The 14,720-nt window shown below is 56.0% G+C and overlaps 2 protein-coding genes across 3 annotated transcripts in view; one reads left to right on the top strand and one right to left on the bottom strand.

Annotated features, from left to right (window-relative positions):
• DDB2 (damage-specific DNA binding protein 2, 48kDa) overlaps positions 1-5,539 on the top strand; it is a 9,106-nt gene extending 3,567 nt beyond the window's left edge. The window contains exons 4-10 of one of the 2 annotated variants that reach the window (XM_004683563.2): positions 824-969; positions 2,354-2,453; positions 2,539-2,716; positions 3,032-3,174; positions 4,522-4,686; positions 4,815-4,860; positions 5,145-5,539. In XM_004683563.2, coding sequence (XP_004683620.1) covers positions 824-969; positions 2,354-2,453; positions 2,539-2,716; positions 3,032-3,174; positions 4,522-4,686; positions 4,815-4,860; positions 5,145-5,194 — 828 coding nt within the window. In that variant the 3' untranslated portion in view covers positions 5,195-5,539. The remainder of the gene's footprint in view (positions 1-823; positions 970-2,353; positions 2,454-2,538; positions 2,717-3,031; positions 3,175-4,521; positions 4,687-4,814; positions 4,861-5,144) is intronic. The other variant, XM_012725432.1, reaches the window with a different exon arrangement.
• Positions 5,540-5,620: 81 nt separating this feature from the next.
• ACP2 (acid phosphatase 2, lysosomal) lies at positions 5,621-13,451 on the bottom strand. The gene is made up of 11 exons (XM_004682843.2): positions 13,149-13,451; positions 12,463-12,558; positions 11,757-11,843; positions 10,649-10,801; positions 10,448-10,546; positions 10,276-10,365; positions 9,665-9,797; positions 8,898-8,980; positions 8,686-8,792; positions 8,388-8,563; positions 5,621-6,503 (listed from the first exon to the last, which is right to left on the bottom strand). The coding sequence occupies exons 1-11, from the start codon at positions 13,260-13,262 to the stop codon at positions 6,370-6,372; spliced, it is 1,272 nt and encodes a 423-aa protein (XP_004682900.1). The 5' UTR covers positions 13,263-13,451; the 3' UTR covers positions 5,621-6,369.
• Positions 13,452-14,720: the final 1,269 nt, after the last annotated feature.

Here is a 14,720-nt window from a genome sequence, read left to right as displayed (position 1 = left end):
GCTGAGACTTTAACCCCTGCAACACCAGGGAGGCCCTTAATACTTGTTTTTGTCCGTCTTTTTGATTATAGCCATCCTAGTGGGTATGAAATTGGATCGCATTGTGGTTTGATCTGCATTTCCCTACAAATTGATAATGCTGAACTAGCCATTGGCATATCTTCTTTGGAAAAATGTTATTTGAATCCTTTGTCCTTGTAAACGTTAGGTCTATTTTTTATTGTATAACAGGCAAGTTGGGTGGAAACACATTGTCTTCATCTGATTAGAGGTCGGCATGCCTGAAACTAGACTTTAGTCTTTGCTAAGGATGGTCTATTTCTAGTGTGTTCTTATTTCTAGAGTGTCCAGGATCTTGACTAAAAGCTCACTTTTCCCAGACTCTCTGGCAAGGCTGAATTTCAGTGTTTGTCTCTCCTGTCCTGTGAGGACTTCTGCTCAGCTGCTCAGCTTCTCTGCCTTTTTTTTTTTTTTAACTTCCAAGCCACAGCTTTCTATCTGTGAATTCTCAAGAGGAAAAGAAGCATCCAAATGCCAGATCTGTTTTTCTGCTCATCTTTCCTTTTGGATCTTGGTCTTCAAGTCTTAGATGGCTTGAAAGCCCTCTGCTGACTGCAAAATTGTTTCTTTAAAGACATATGGGATACACAGACCGTCCATGCACCCAACAGAATGTTCAGCAGCCGAGAGGATCAAGCTCTAGTGCACACGGGGCCCTCACTAGGTCTCAGGGGGATTGTGCCGAGTGAACTGAGAACTGGGGTGAAGGCTGCAGGTGTGTGCTTTTCCCGGGGCCACTGGGCTTTTTTCTTCCTCCCGTTAGATCGGAGCTGGAGGGAGCATCACAGGGATGAAGTTTGATCCTGTCAATGCCAACCAGTTTTTTACCTCCTCCATGGAGGGAACAACGAGGCTGCAAGACTTCCAAGGCCACACTCTTCGTGTTTTTACCAGCTCGAGCACTTGCAAGTGAGCAGCTACAGCAGGAGGGGAGGGCTGGTGTGTGGTCCTGGTGCGGAAACCCAGATCCCGCTGCTTTGACCCGGATCTGGCATGCGGGAGGTGACCCCACTTCCCACCCTCCCCTCTCTTTCCCATACTCTTTCTTCAGCTGCTCTGATGCTGGTCCAGGCGGGGTGTAGCTGTGGGACGGTGTGCTCCCCAGCCCATCTCAGCACGGGGAGGGCGTTAGCACTCCGGGTCACTCCTCTCTCTGTGGGGACCTTGATTCCCACAGACAAGCCAACGTGGTGTTGGCCAGAAAACCACGTAAAGAACTTGTGGCCTTATTCTCTACATTCGTTGGGTTCGACCAGTTTCTTGATGGGAATGGAAATGGGCAGAATAACGTCTCTAGGGCAATCGACACTGCCTGGAGAAATGACAGAGCACTTGTCACTTTGATTTTTAGCCAGAGATCCACCTCTGCCTGCCCCTAAGCGTCTGAGGTGACCCCACAATGGGGAGACATTCACAAGCCTGCAGGACACGGGGCTGAGCCAGCTCAGCTCCAGGTTACTCTTCCGCAGGAAACCTTCGCTCTTACAGATCTTCACGGGGGATGCCACAGGCACAGAGAAGGGTACATCTGGGAGAAAAGAAATGTGAATCTGAGCCACGCTGCTGGGGACCAGGAGCCCCCAACCCCTTTCCACCTTGTCCCCAAGTGGTTGGAGGGACAAGAGCTTTCTGTCCTTTCTGTGTGTGCTTTTTCCCCAAGTTGCTCAGAAGAGGGCAGAAGTTCCTTTCTAGCCAACTCTGAGGAGCAGAGCTGGGTGATGCCTGTGTGGCCTGTCACCTTTTCTGACCCAAAGGGTGGCTTGCAGGGATAGCAACGACCAAGCCTCTGAGCAGCCGGGCCTGTAGGCGGCAGGCTCACCGGGAACGTGCCTGATGTTCTGCGCTTCGGGAGCTTTTCCTAGCTAAGGATCTTGGGCCCGGCAGTAACTGGACGAACTTCGGAGCTCCCTGCCTTCTGTCTGAGTGCTCCTCGCTGCTAAAACTCCTTGGCAAGGCATTACTCACTGGTTCAGTCAGTATTTATGGGGACTCTGCCATCATGGACGTGAGCCGGGGGCAGCCCATGAAGCTGGCGAGGGCCACTGAGGTGCTGGGCAGGACTGGCTGCTGCACAGCAAGGGCCTTGGAAGCTGTGCTGCATCTGGTGCTGGGCCCTGGGTGAGGTCGGGGTGACCACGTGGCCCCCCGGGAGTGACCTGCCACTGTTGATCAACCTTTCTATTGTTTGTACAAAATAAGCATTGAATACTACGCGTTAGACTGGAGCTGCCATAGTGGAAAAAATGCACCTTGCCTGTCCCCGAGAAGCTTACAGCAAGGTCTCTCCCTCCAGCCTCTGGTTCTGCAGCCTGGATGTGTCTGCCAAAAGCCGAGTGGTGGTCACAGGAGACAGTGTGGGGCACGTGGTCCTGCTGAACATGGATGGCAAGGAGGTGCGTCCTCTGGGCCAGGCCCTCCCTCTCCCTCCTTCCCCCAGTCTCAGTCTGTGCCCCCGCCTGAACCGAGCTCCTCCTGCAGCTTTGGAATCTGAAAATGCACAAAAAGAAAGTGACGCACGTAGCCCTGAATCCATGCTGTGACTGGATCCTGGCCACAGCCTCTGTGGATCAAACGGTAAAGATCTGGGACCTGCGCCAGGTCAGAGGGAAGTCCAGCTTCCTCTCCTCGCTGCAGCACACGCAGGGTGTCAACTCAGGTATGCCATGGCAGACGGCGCCCTTCCTGCCCACCTGGCCCGCTCACCACGTGGGGGTTTCCCCCAACGTTTAGCTGCTACCTGGTCAAACCTTTTCTCTGGAGAGCACCGGCTGGGCTGACAGGCGCTCGGGGGCCTGTCCTGGCCACCCCCAAGGCTGCTGAGTGTTTAGACTGTTTTTTTTTTTCCACAGCCATTCAGCAACTCCCTTCCATCCCTGTGTGGAGGGGTGCCCCTGCAAGAGAAGGCCTGTGAAAGCCAGGACAATGGGGGGCTGGAGATTGCTTCAGTTCAGCTTATTTTTCCCTTTTGCAGCTTATTTCAGTCCCGATGGCACCCGGCTCCTGACCACGGATCAGAAGAGTGAGATCCGGGTTTACTCTGCCTCCCAGTGGGACCACCCCCTAAGCTTGATCCCGCACCCCCACCGCCAGTTCCAGCACCTGACACCCATCAAGGTGAGTGGGGGGGAGCAGTGACTATGGGTTGGACTATCAAGGTTTGCCTGAGTGGGGAGACGGCAGTGGGGACGCCCAAATCCTAGGTCCCTTCCTGGCCCACACAAACCAGTCTTCTCCCCTGGGGCTCTCTGCTCCTTGACCCACCCCTGCAGTCCCATTCTGTTGGGTCTTTGTGTGTCTCTCTGAGAAACTATTTTCCTGAGCTATTTTTTTAGCCCAGTCCTGATGTCAGGTGAGGGCAGCTGCTCAGATCCCGCTCCTGCTCCCTGTGCAGTTTTCCAGAAACGAACTTCGCCTTCCTAGTTCCACCGTGCAGGCTTAGGTGGCTTCCAGTAAAAGAAATAGGTCTGCTCCCCCGACTTTTCTCAGATTCTCCCTAGCGCCTTCTGTCTTCGCTTCCCGTGGCTTATGGTGTTCAGGTCTGGTGATTCCTTCCTGCCCACGCCCAGCTACCCTGCCACCTCTGTGGCCCTACCCACGTTCTTTTCCAGAACCACGGCCCTTCTGCAGACCTCCAGGTACTCCCAATGCTGCTCTGGTCAGTGTCGGGGCGGACACCGGTGTGGAGGGGTTCAGTCCTCTGAACTGTGATCTCAGCTCCCTCGCCTGCAGTGAGGGAGTAACAGTATCTGGCAGGTAAACTCCACGCTGGGGCAGCACACAGTGGGCAGTGACGAAGGGGCCACGCTCCCGCAACCACATTCCAGCCCTGTCACCCGGGCTTGTGTCCACTGTGTATGCAGCCAGGCCAACCAGCAGCTCCAGGTGTGACTGGTACTGAGTTCCAAACCACCAGATGCCACTTCCTCCTCGCTGCTAATGTCGTCTTTCCTCCTTCAAAGCTTCTTAGCACTTTCCTGGAAAAACCCCGGATTAGCCAGATTGTTTCAAGTGGGGTCATGAGGAATACACTTGCCCCCAAGTTTTGGGCCATTATCCATTTTATACGCAACTCTTCGTCACTCGTGAGCACGGAGGAGGGTCGCAGCGGCTTACTTCGGAACGGACATCTCTCGTTGGCCTGTTCCCAGGGATTCCTTGCTTTGCTGTAGGCATACCTCTTCGGTTAATTTCTGGGTCGGGCTGATGTGAAACCATGAATCAGTGGGTTTCACTGACCCCAGGGAAGACAAAAGAGAGAAGACCTGAAAGTGTCCTAAGGTCCAGACAGGCCACTTGGGGTTCAAAATGGGCAACTGCAAACCGTTCTTAAGAGTCACTTGATCTTGCCTCCATTACTGAACGCTGGTGATTGTATTAACAACCGCTGGTGGCAAAGGGTAACCTCGCCGCCTCTCCACAGTGACTGCATTTACTCTGGTGACTGACCTGTCCATCTCCTAGGCAACGTGGCACCCCCGGTACAACCTCATTGTTGTGGGCCGATACCCAGATCCTAATTTCAGAAGTTGTACCCCCTATGAATTAAGGACGATTGATGTGTTTGATGGAAGCTCTGGGAAGATGATGTATCAACTCTATGACCCAGAATCTTCTGGTATCATTTCGGTGAGGCTTGGGCCCGTGAATAATGATGGGAGGAAACAGGGATCCAGCCTACTTTATTGACCAGAAATGTGCCCATCTGTCTCTGCGACTCCCTCCCCCTCCTTATGCTCGCCCCCTTGCCTTTGCAGCTTAATGAGTTCAGTCCTGTGGGGGACACACTGGCCTCTGCGATGGGTGAGTGATGCTGGCTGTCTCTGACTGGCCAAGCCTGTCCCTCTTTCCCGAGGTCCAGTGCAGGCTAACCTCAGCCAGCCTTGCCACGTGCAGCCCAGGGTGACACTTTAAACAGGTGACCGTGGTCCTTTGGCCTAAGCCCTCTACTGCTTTGCTTTCTCCTGGTCTTGGCAGTGCTGGCTGCTGTCCAGTTTCCTGGTATTTCCTCACCAAGTCCTGGGCCAGCCCCATGCTGTCAGAGTGATAATGGAAGATGCGAGTCAGACTGGTCTCACTTCTCCTAGGTTACCACATTCTCATTTGGAGCCGTGAGGAAGCTGGGATTTGGGGATGAGCGGCATTAATGAAGGTGCGGGCCAAGCCCGGGCTTGGAGCCACAAGAGAATAAGTCCTGTGAGAGGAGACGGCTGTTTGTCACAGGGCCAGAAGGACCCGAGTGGAGGGCTGGAGCAGGGACACTGGCGTGGGACACCTGGGACCGGGACATGGCACTGCTCTGAGCCCAGCTCCGGACACCTCTCGGGTGGGAGACCCAGCTGCCCCGGGTCCCCGCCTTATCTAGCTGGGAGCCGGAGTCAAGTACCCCTCTCCTCTGACATGCAGCGGCAGGGTGATCCGGGAGTGGTCGATGTGTGCTCACTGTGGACATGGCCAATTAAAAAAAACAAACCCAACTAAGCTTCTGAGTGGATTTTCCAGCAGTGACCAGCCAGGTGGCTCCCTGGGGCCCCAAAATGAAGAAAAGGCACAGAAACAGCACTAAGAGTCCCAAACTTTCATTCTCTAGAAGCTGCCTCAGCCCGTTCCTAGTCCATGGTCAGAGTGGTCTAGCTTCCTGGAGACCCCAGCCCAGCTGGGGGATAGCAGTTTCTTGACTCCAGACCACAATCACTGGCCCCTCCCCACGCCCCCCCAGTACAAGCCCCCATCCCAGCTGCTCCAGCTGTGGGGCTGACTGACGCCAGAGCCTCAGGTCTGATGAGTGGTGGCCTCTGCCACACAGAAACACTTGTCCAGCTAGCTGCTGGGTGATTGGTCTCTTGGTGGCCAACGCTTGTACCCCCAATGTTGTGCAGCTTTTCCTGCTGAAATAAGCACTGAGCGGCAAGGCTGTCCTCTGAGCCATTTGCCAAGACTCCAGGCTGGAAGAGCAGGAGCAGGGTTTGGTGGGGGCATGGCGGACCAAGCCCCGACGCCTCCAGCCTTTTTCAGCGCAGGTCTACAGTGAAACCTGAATCCTTGTCTACATTTCTAGTCCATAGGAGCATGGTGGAGGCAGATCCTGTTTAGGGAAAACCAGGGGCCAGCACAGGGCTTGGTAAACGTCAGGCACGAGAGCGCCGAGTGGGCAGGTGCCGGAGGCCACGCTGAGCCCCACGTGTTCATGTACGTCATCAAAGGAAGCCCCAACCCAGGGGCTCCTGTCCCAGGCTGGGGAGCAGCAACAGTCAGAAGCAAGGGCCCAGCCCACCTCCCCTAGGAGGCAGAGGGAAGGGGGCTGAGTGGCTGTCAGGCATGGTCCTCCCCATCTGCGACGTGGCGGTAGCCAGGAGGCTGGGCCTGCATCCGGAAGAGGACGGTGAGGAGCAGCACTATGAGCAGGAAGAGGATGGAACCACAGACGGCCAAGGCCACGATCACCTCTGGGCACAGAGAGGGGCGGGAGAGAGAAAGGTCATGTCAGTGTCCATTCAATGAACATCTGAGTGCCGACCACATGCCAGGTGCTGGGCTAAAATGGGGACACACACAGGTGCCAGGGTCGGCCTCTGCCCTTGTGGATTCAATTCTAGGGGCGCGAGCCAGTAGAAAGAGCAAACGAGAGGAAGGGTATGTTAGTGACAAATGCTACAAAGTAAAACAGACCAACAGAGAGGCCGGTCAGTCAGGGAAGGCCTCAGCAAGGAAGTGATCGTCTGAACAAAGGCCTGGGGTCGCTGAGTGAGACCTAGCAAGAGCTCAGTGAAATGTCCTTGTCGCTGGGGATGAGGGGAGAGGAAGCAAATGCAAAGACCGTCCTGTGGGAAGCCTGGCACGCTCTTAAGATTCGCAGAAAGTCAGTCTCGACGGAGTAAGTGAGGGCAGCGGATGGGGGACAGGACGCGACCAAGGAGGGCCCGGGGTTCCTTGGGGAAGAACTTGGAATTCACTCCAAAGGTGAGGGCTGTGACGAAGATTCTGGGAAGGCTGGTGGTGTGAAGTGATTTACTCGCCTAGCTGCTATGCTGGGAGACTGTATGAAGAGAGTCAGGAAGAACATGAGAAGCTTCTGAGTGGCTCAGGCACAGATGCCGGGATGTCAGCACCTACGGGCGGGCTGGGTGGGGGTTAGGAGAAAGGGCATGGCCTTTTGCAGCAACATGGATGGAGCAACATGGATGGTTTCACTCATAGCAGGAACATAAAGGACCAGGGGGGAAAATAATAATAATAAAGAACAACTATATACCACAGACATTTTACGGGGGTAGAGTGGGGAGTGGCAGGGGGAGTGCACGGGACTATGGTGATGGCACACAGGTGAATTGGTGATGGGAAGCCCCCGGGGATTCCAACTGAGGTGGGAAAAGGCACAAATCATGTAAAAATAAAATATTAAAATAAAAAGGGCATGCAGACAACTCCTAGGGTTAGTTACACTGTGCAGCCTGTGCAGTGCCCCAGTGTTTCGAAGACAGAGAAGGCTGGAGGAAGGTTGATGTGGGGGCACAAGCACTTGGCTGCAGACACACTATCCCAGCCGGCAAGTCGGCAGCTACACGTGTGAGGCTGCGGTTCAGACAAGAGGCAGTGACTCCACGAGCCTCTGCTCAGCAGAGGGGGATAAGAAATCCTGAGAGGGCATGAGGAGGCGGCCTGGGGCAGCCACTGTTTGGGGGGAAGGAAAAGCCAGTAAGAGAGTTGCCTATAAATTAAGAGAGAAACCACAGGCGCCAAGAAAGCCTTCCAGCGGGGAGCGGCCAGTTATGTCATGCTGCCAAGGGCTGGTCATGGGACCCGGACAAGAGTGGCTTCAAGGAAGTGGGTGACCAGAGCAGGATAGTGAGAGTCTGAATGGGCAGCCCGGAAGCCAAGCAGCATCTCTGTGACTTGGAAGGATTCCATTCGCAATGGGACAGAGAAACGAAGAGGAAGCTGGAGGAAGGTGGTAGCTGAAAATGTACTGGGCGCTTGAGATGGGACTGAGATGCCAGGGGTCCTTGCGGTGGTGAGATGAGGTGGACCTAGAATCTACCCAGAACGCTGGCCTTCAGTAATGGCTCAGGCCCGAAGCTGGAAGGCCTGGCGGTGGGAGGAGGCGGCTCTGGCCTGCTTGCTGGTATTACCTCAGCGGTACCAGGAGGCAGAGATCCCCTGAGGGGATGGGAGGAGGCGTAGGGAGGACGTGTGAAATGGTCTCCAGGTGGAAACGGAACTGTCCAGGGACATGCTGCGAGGTGGCTGGAGGCGAGCCAGCTCTCTCACGACCTGCGCGTGTGCCTGAAACAGCCGGAACTTGCCAAGCACAGAGGCAGGCGGCAGCTCACCTGTGTCTGCAGGGCCAGTGGCCAGCTGGCACTCGTGCTGCCAATCCTTGGGCACAAGGGGCTCTGTCAGGCGGAGGAAGTCCTGCAGTGGGCAGCGGTGAGGGCAGCCCGGCAGGGTGAGTGGCCAGGGGGCCTTGTCACTCTCATTCCGAAAGTACATTTCCACGGAGAAATTCCTGAGGAGGATGGGAGCAAGACGGCACGATGGGGCGGCTCACCAGGCCCGTAACCCAGAGCCTCGCGCCGCAGCCACCGCGCCAGCTCCCTCCTGAGGGCAGACGGCTGGAGCACCACTCACCCGGTGTCCTCCTGGTAGAGTTCAAACATCTGGCAGGACGCATAGGGGGCTTGTTTGCCGTTGTAAATATTCAGCGCCATTTGCAGAGCGACCAGGGTGGTGTCGTGCTGTGAGGGAGAAGGGGCCCCCCTCAGCACTGCTCTGCCCCGCCCTGGCACTGACAGGAGAGGGGGCTCCCCGCACGTCAGCACGTTGGGTCCCGGGCAGCTTACCGCAGAGTAAACCAGCAGCTTGGGGAGTTGGGCAGAGGTGGCCATCAGGGTCAGGTTCTTCCGTATCTGAGCCAGCAGGACTCCTGGAGGAGGAAAGTCCCCGGAATGAGTGGCGACAGCCGTCCCTGTCTTCTGACCACAGGCTTGTCACCCTCTGCTGGTTCTGGGGATGAGTCCCATGCAGCTGCCTGAACTTGACAGCTCCCTGCCCACTAAGACATTTCAGATGGACAGAGCGAGCCCAAACAGGGCACCATTCTATGTCGACGCAGACGTAGAAACCTGCCCATTTACAATGAGCCGTCGAGCCCGCCCGCATCAGACTCGTAAGAACAGTACGGGAAGCCTGAGAACACACCAGACAGTGGGCACCCCAGGGCGCTCTACCGAGGGTGTCCTGAAGGTCGACACGGCTCCCCCTGGGTGTTTGCTCGGGACTGGCATGTATTCTACTCAGCCTTCCTTCGGATCAGGCCCCAGTGGTTCTCTAGGGGTGAATGTTTATTGGGGTGACAGTCTTCTGGCCAGGGTGGATCTTACAAGTGGCAGAAAAGCAGCACGCAAACCTGACCAGTCCCTCGTACAGCAACCACTGTGCTGTGTTCTGGGAGTGGGGAGGCTGGGGAGCTAATGGGATGAATAGGGGGACCTGGCTCTGAAGAACAGAGAGCATTCTGTGGAGGAAGTACGCAAGGAGCCCCCAAGAGCAGATCTGTGATGCTGGAGGGCCCCGAGGAGGGGAGTGACAGACTGGCTTTGTCACTCACCGCCCTGAAGTCGGGCCTTCTCTGCCTGCTCGTAGATCCCGAAGAGGAAGCGGAAGCTGAAGTCCTTTAGCTGGCTCAGACGCTGCATGGTCTGGGGTGAGGCCCAGGGTGGCAGGACCAGCCCATGTGTTTGCTGTGTACAGCAGGCAGGTTAAATCCCAGGCCTACGCCGGAGCCTCTCCCCGGGCAGTGCTCATCCCGGGCAGGAGGGTGCCTGGGTGTGCGTGCGTGTGGTGCGTGCGTGTGTGTGGTGCGTGCAGGAGGGGGAGAAAGAGAACCGGGAAGCCCAAGGGACCAGACCAAGAGACATGGCGCACAGGACAGCCAGGAGGAAGGACACAGGACAGCAGGCATCAAAAGCATGATGCAGCAGAATGGAGCTGGACGCCACGAGAGCTCCGGGGGAAGCAGCAGGAACTGCTGACAATGAACAAACCATTTCCCACTCTGAGTCCTCTTTCACCCGTGAGGGAAGTTCCCTGGTTTCATAAGAGGCCGGGCCTGGCCCCCCCGCCCCCCGGGGTGGTCTCCAGGCCCTGCGTCTTACTCATCCTGGTCACCTGCTGAGGTGAGGGAGGAGCGGTCACACTGTGGACACTAAATGGGCTCACCTCACAGAAGAGCGTGTCATAGACATTCCAGACAGTCTCCAGCGTCAGGTCTGGAAGGCCTGTCTCGTTGGTCACCATCTCCAGAAAGTGCTATGAGAAGCGATCAGGGCGTCAGTCCCGCCCCAGGTGGGGGGAAAGGACGAGTGATGACCCTGACCTTAGCCCCACTCACTGCGTTCCGAATACTCTCATTCTGATACTCTGGCGTCTGCCGGGTCTCATTCTGCAGCTGTTCATAACGCGGGCACGGGCCCAGTGGGAACTTCAGCAGCTGCAGACCGACGCGGGGAGGCAGAGGCAGAGGGGAGTCGGGTCACAGGTCCGTGGCCAGGGCTGTTCCTCTCACCTCCAGCCCAGGACCGGCCAGTCTCACCCTGTCCTCCGTGATGGGCACAGTGTGGACGGGGATGGGCTGCCAAGAGATGTTTGGGTTGAAGCGCTGCATTCCGCTGGGAGGGAAGAGTCCAGCCAGGTTGGCCTCGGCGCTCATGAGCGTCCGGTCAAAGTCTGTGCTCCGCACATACACCTGTGGGGGTGGCAGCAAGCGTGTGGCCAGCACGAGGGGGCTGGGGAGCTCTGGCCCCTCAGCGGGCCCCAGGGCAGTAACCTACCTATTGGCGATGGTCACCAAGCAAACGGTAAAGCCATCGTGTACCTAGCCCTTGTCCCCCAATCTGGCCTTCCCCATCCCTCTTCCCAGCAAAGGCCCGTAGCACCCCACAAGGGGCCAGCTGTCCCCACAGGGGGAGTGGTGGGGGGCGACCCTGATTCAGATAGCACCCCCAATCCAAAGGGCCTAGTCTAAAGGCTCCCTGGTTTGGCTTTATAACATGTATCTCCCTATCCAGACATGGTGCTTGAGGGCAAAAACTGTCAGCTACACTGATAAACTGGCTGAGAGACCGGAGAGAGGGGAACAGATAGGATCAGAGATAATGACTTGTGGAAAAAGAGGAAACTGTGGGGAAGATTAGGATAGAGCTGGCAAGCAAGGGAACAATACACCCAGCAACTGGAGATAGCCGCGGCTGGACAGTGGTCACCAGAGAACAGTTATCCCCACCGCTGCAGTGGGGAAGAGGCCCCAGGGCAGCCAGCACACTCTCCACTCTCCCTGACGTGCCCCTCTACCTGCCCTGCCCTGTGCGTGTGGCTTCCCATCACGACACTCGAAGCCCCACAGAGATAAAACTACCTGGGTGGTGCCCACTACATAAAGTGCCAGCACAGCGCTGGGCCCTACGCATCTTGAATGGGAAGCATGAGCTACTTCAGAGTCAGAGCGACTCTGCCAAGTCCTGAAGTCTGGTACCTTTTGCCCGTTCCCAGGCAACTTAGCCTCAGGGCTGTGTTCCAGACAGCTCTTGCATGTCCTGTCCTATAGCTGTAAGAGCAGGAGGAAGGTCAGAGCGCTAGACTTGCCCTCGGGCTCTCTGAGCACAGAGACCCGTTCCCCTTGCCCCTGGAGCACCCAGCCTCACCTCTTGTCGGTGGTAAGAGGAGTTGAGAAAGCCGTGGTAACGTTGCCTCAGAGCTTGACCCAGCTCCCAGTGCTGGTGCATCCCCTCCTGTGAGCAAACTCAAGGGTTAAAGAGGTCCAGAGGGAAGGGGTGACTGCCAAGTCCCACAAGGTTTGACACTGTTGCTGTCCAAGGTCACCCCTGTCTAGAAGCAGGAGTGGGTTAATCCCACCCCCGCAGCCATTAACTGCCGGACTGTGTTTGGCACTGTCCTGGGCACAGAGGAAAGTAAGGCTAAGAAATCCGGTCGAGGCCCTCCCAGGTGGCGCAGCGGGTTAAAGCACAGCACTGCAAGCTGGCCACAGCCACTTTGGTGTGGGTTTGAGCCCCAGCCCCGGAGGTGACCCACACGGCGCGGCAGACCTCTCCTGACCCACCGGCTGCTCCCCTCAGCAATGTATTTCAGTACAGCTACCTGTTCTGCTCCCCACTCTGACTCTGGTGAATCCTCTCACTGTCCTTGTACCTTTGGCCTGCACCCCAGTTCTGTATGCATAAATAAATAAATCTTTATAAAAAATATATCTGGTCTAAGTCAGCACCCATGTGGGAAATGACAATTCAGTGGGGCCATATGCTGTAGCCACACATCCCACACATCCCAAACTTGGCACTGTTGCTGTCCAAGCTCACCCCTGTCTATCTTAAGGGCTGGCTTCTGACACACCTTGGTTAGCTGACCAAAGCCCTGGGGCCATTCGTCCTCCTGATAGGGGTCCTTGGGATATGTCTTCACTGGAGACCGGTCTCCATGTCGGTAGAGCTGAGGAAAGAAAAAGGGTTGCCCACAGGTCAGAGGGGCGTCCTTGACGGTGACGCCGGGCCCATCTTTGTCCCATGATGGGGAGGGAAGCCTCACGTTCTCTCTGCAGAACCGTAACAATACCCACTGCAAGAGATCCCAACTCAGAAGTCAGTAATTCCTTCCAGGTTCCAGGGATTCTAACTTGGTGAGGCAATGCCTCTGGAGACAGAGCCAAAGGTCGTGCGGAAAAGGAAAGCAAAGAACAAGAAATACAGTGTGCGGTGGGAATGGGAGCTGGAAAAAAGGCTCACTAACGGCTTCTTTAGGAGCGAATCTCTAAATCATGCAATATCCCTATCCCAGGGCAGACTCATCCGACCTGTGCGCTGACACAGAACTCCTGACACCCTTGCACCTCCTCCCCCACCGCCAACACCCAAGCCTCTGCAGCAATCCTGGGTCCCGGCCTCCATCGCCCTGGGCGGGAGGTCGCCTAAGCATCTCCTGCTCCGGACCCCCGACCCCAGCACAAGCCCCGCCCTTCCCTCCACCGCAGGCCTGGGCTCTAACAGCCCTGGGGACCCCTTTGGAGACCCCATCCCGCATACCAAGGTAACGAAGCGCAGGCTCCGGGCCTGTGTCGGTGGCGTCACCATCAAGTTCATGCCAAGAAGGAGCTGGAGCAGAGCCGCCCGGCCCCAGCCAAGCCGCTTGCCCGCCATCACCCGCGTAGTCCCTCGCAGCAACAAGGCTGGAACCCACTAAGTGACACCTGCAGCAGCCACCCGGACGCACCGTTAAGGACACACACCGGAAGTGCGCTCGCCGCCATCTTGCTAAAGGAGGGGAAGGGTGGAGGGGGACGGAAGGATCTGGGAGGGCACTTGAGTAGACCTTGGCGCTTCTGCCGTGGTTGTGGCGGAGGAGCCAGGGCTTGTAGCGCGACCTTGCGCGGCAGAAAGGGCTGGAAGACCTCGCCTTGGTAAAGAAGCCCCGGAGCTGGGGTTTGTTTCTGCACGCGGAGACCCGGTAGCGGCGTGGCGCTTGCACCTGACCGCACCGTGGCCCAGAGCGCTAACGCCCAGGCGCGCCCAGCCGGCGCAGGTCCCAGACCTAGAACAGGTGTAATATCTGGAAGTATAGCGCCCCCATCTCCGCGCCTCCGCCTTCGGGTGGAATTTGAGCCCTGGCTCTGGCTCTGTTCCCCGGAAGAGGTGATGTAAGTGTGCAGGCACAGCGCCTAAACTGCGCTTTGGACTCCTGTGTCCTTGAGGTTGATCCCAGTCTGGCCATTCGCACCTTGATCCCTCCCACATGCCCTTCCAGCCCTTTACCTGCTGGCCCACCGGCCACTTACAAGTTTTAGTTAATTCGAGTCAGGCTGTCTTGTCTCTTCCCAAAGGAGTTGGGTTGCACAGGATGTTCAGACGTTGCAAAACCAAAGCAATGAATCCCTACGGGACAGACGGATTTCAGGCCAGTGGGAAGATATATAGGATTTAGGGGAAGGAGCACTTCATAAAGTGAGTAGGCAGGGTGGTCACAGAATCAAAGCATCTCTTTGCATTGGCCTTTAGGATGCTGGTGCCAGTTTGTCCTCAGGGCTTGTGAGCCTGAGGTTGGAGTGACTCTTAACTCCCTTCTGACACTGTTGGGATGCTTTGATTCACATCCGCCCACCAGAACAAGTTACCTCAGGTCATGGTGAAAATAAAACCTGATGCGATCTGGGAGAAAGCAAGGGCATTATCTTGCCCTAGTATACCTCATGAGCTAAACTTTTGTTTCCAGAGCCCTTATAGATGATTGAATAGAATGTGAGAGTTTAAGACTGGTAGCCAAATAGTCCTTAATCTTTGTCACAAGCCTCTTTCTGAATCAAATGAAAATTTAATGCTCTTTCCCTCAGAAAAATGTCCACATAACAATTAGCATTTTACATATAATCCTATAGTTCACAAGCACCATCCACAGGCTTAAGTCAGCATTTCTGAATCCCTGATTTAAATTAGTCACTTTGCTGTACTGACAAGACAGACCTAAAGAAAGCAAGTGATGTTTCCAAGGTCACAAAAGGAAGGAGAATGAATTAAAACTCAAGTTTTCTGGGCCCTCCCTGGTGGCGCAGCTGGTTAAAGCACAGCACAAAGAAGCTTAAGCTACTTCCGCATGAGTTCGAT

The sequence above is a fragment of the Condylura cristata genome, unplaced genomic scaffold (assembly GCF_000260355.1).
Source record: "Condylura cristata isolate star-nosed mole 26May11 unplaced genomic scaffold, ConCri1.0 scaffold00015, whole genome shotgun sequence".
Classification (NCBI taxonomy): Eukaryota; Metazoa; Chordata; class Mammalia; order Eulipotyphla; family Talpidae; genus Condylura; species Condylura cristata.
The sequence above is the reverse complement of the archived record's forward strand: the minus strand, read 5'-3'. Positions and strand labels throughout refer to the sequence as shown.

Coding starts and splice junctions, on each gene's coding strand:
- ACP2 (XM_004682843.2), bottom strand. CDS start 13,262: ATGGCGGGCAAGCGGCTTGGCTGGGGCCGGGCGGCTCTGCTCCAGCTC. Junction 10,547..10,648: donor TGCCCATCACGGAGGACAGG/GTGAGACTGGCC, acceptor GTCGGTCTGCAG/CTGCTGAAGTTCCCACTGGG. Junction 8,564..8,685: donor CTCTACCAGGAGGACACCGG/GTGAGTGGTGCT, acceptor CATCCTCCTCAG/GAATTTCTCCGTGGAAATGT.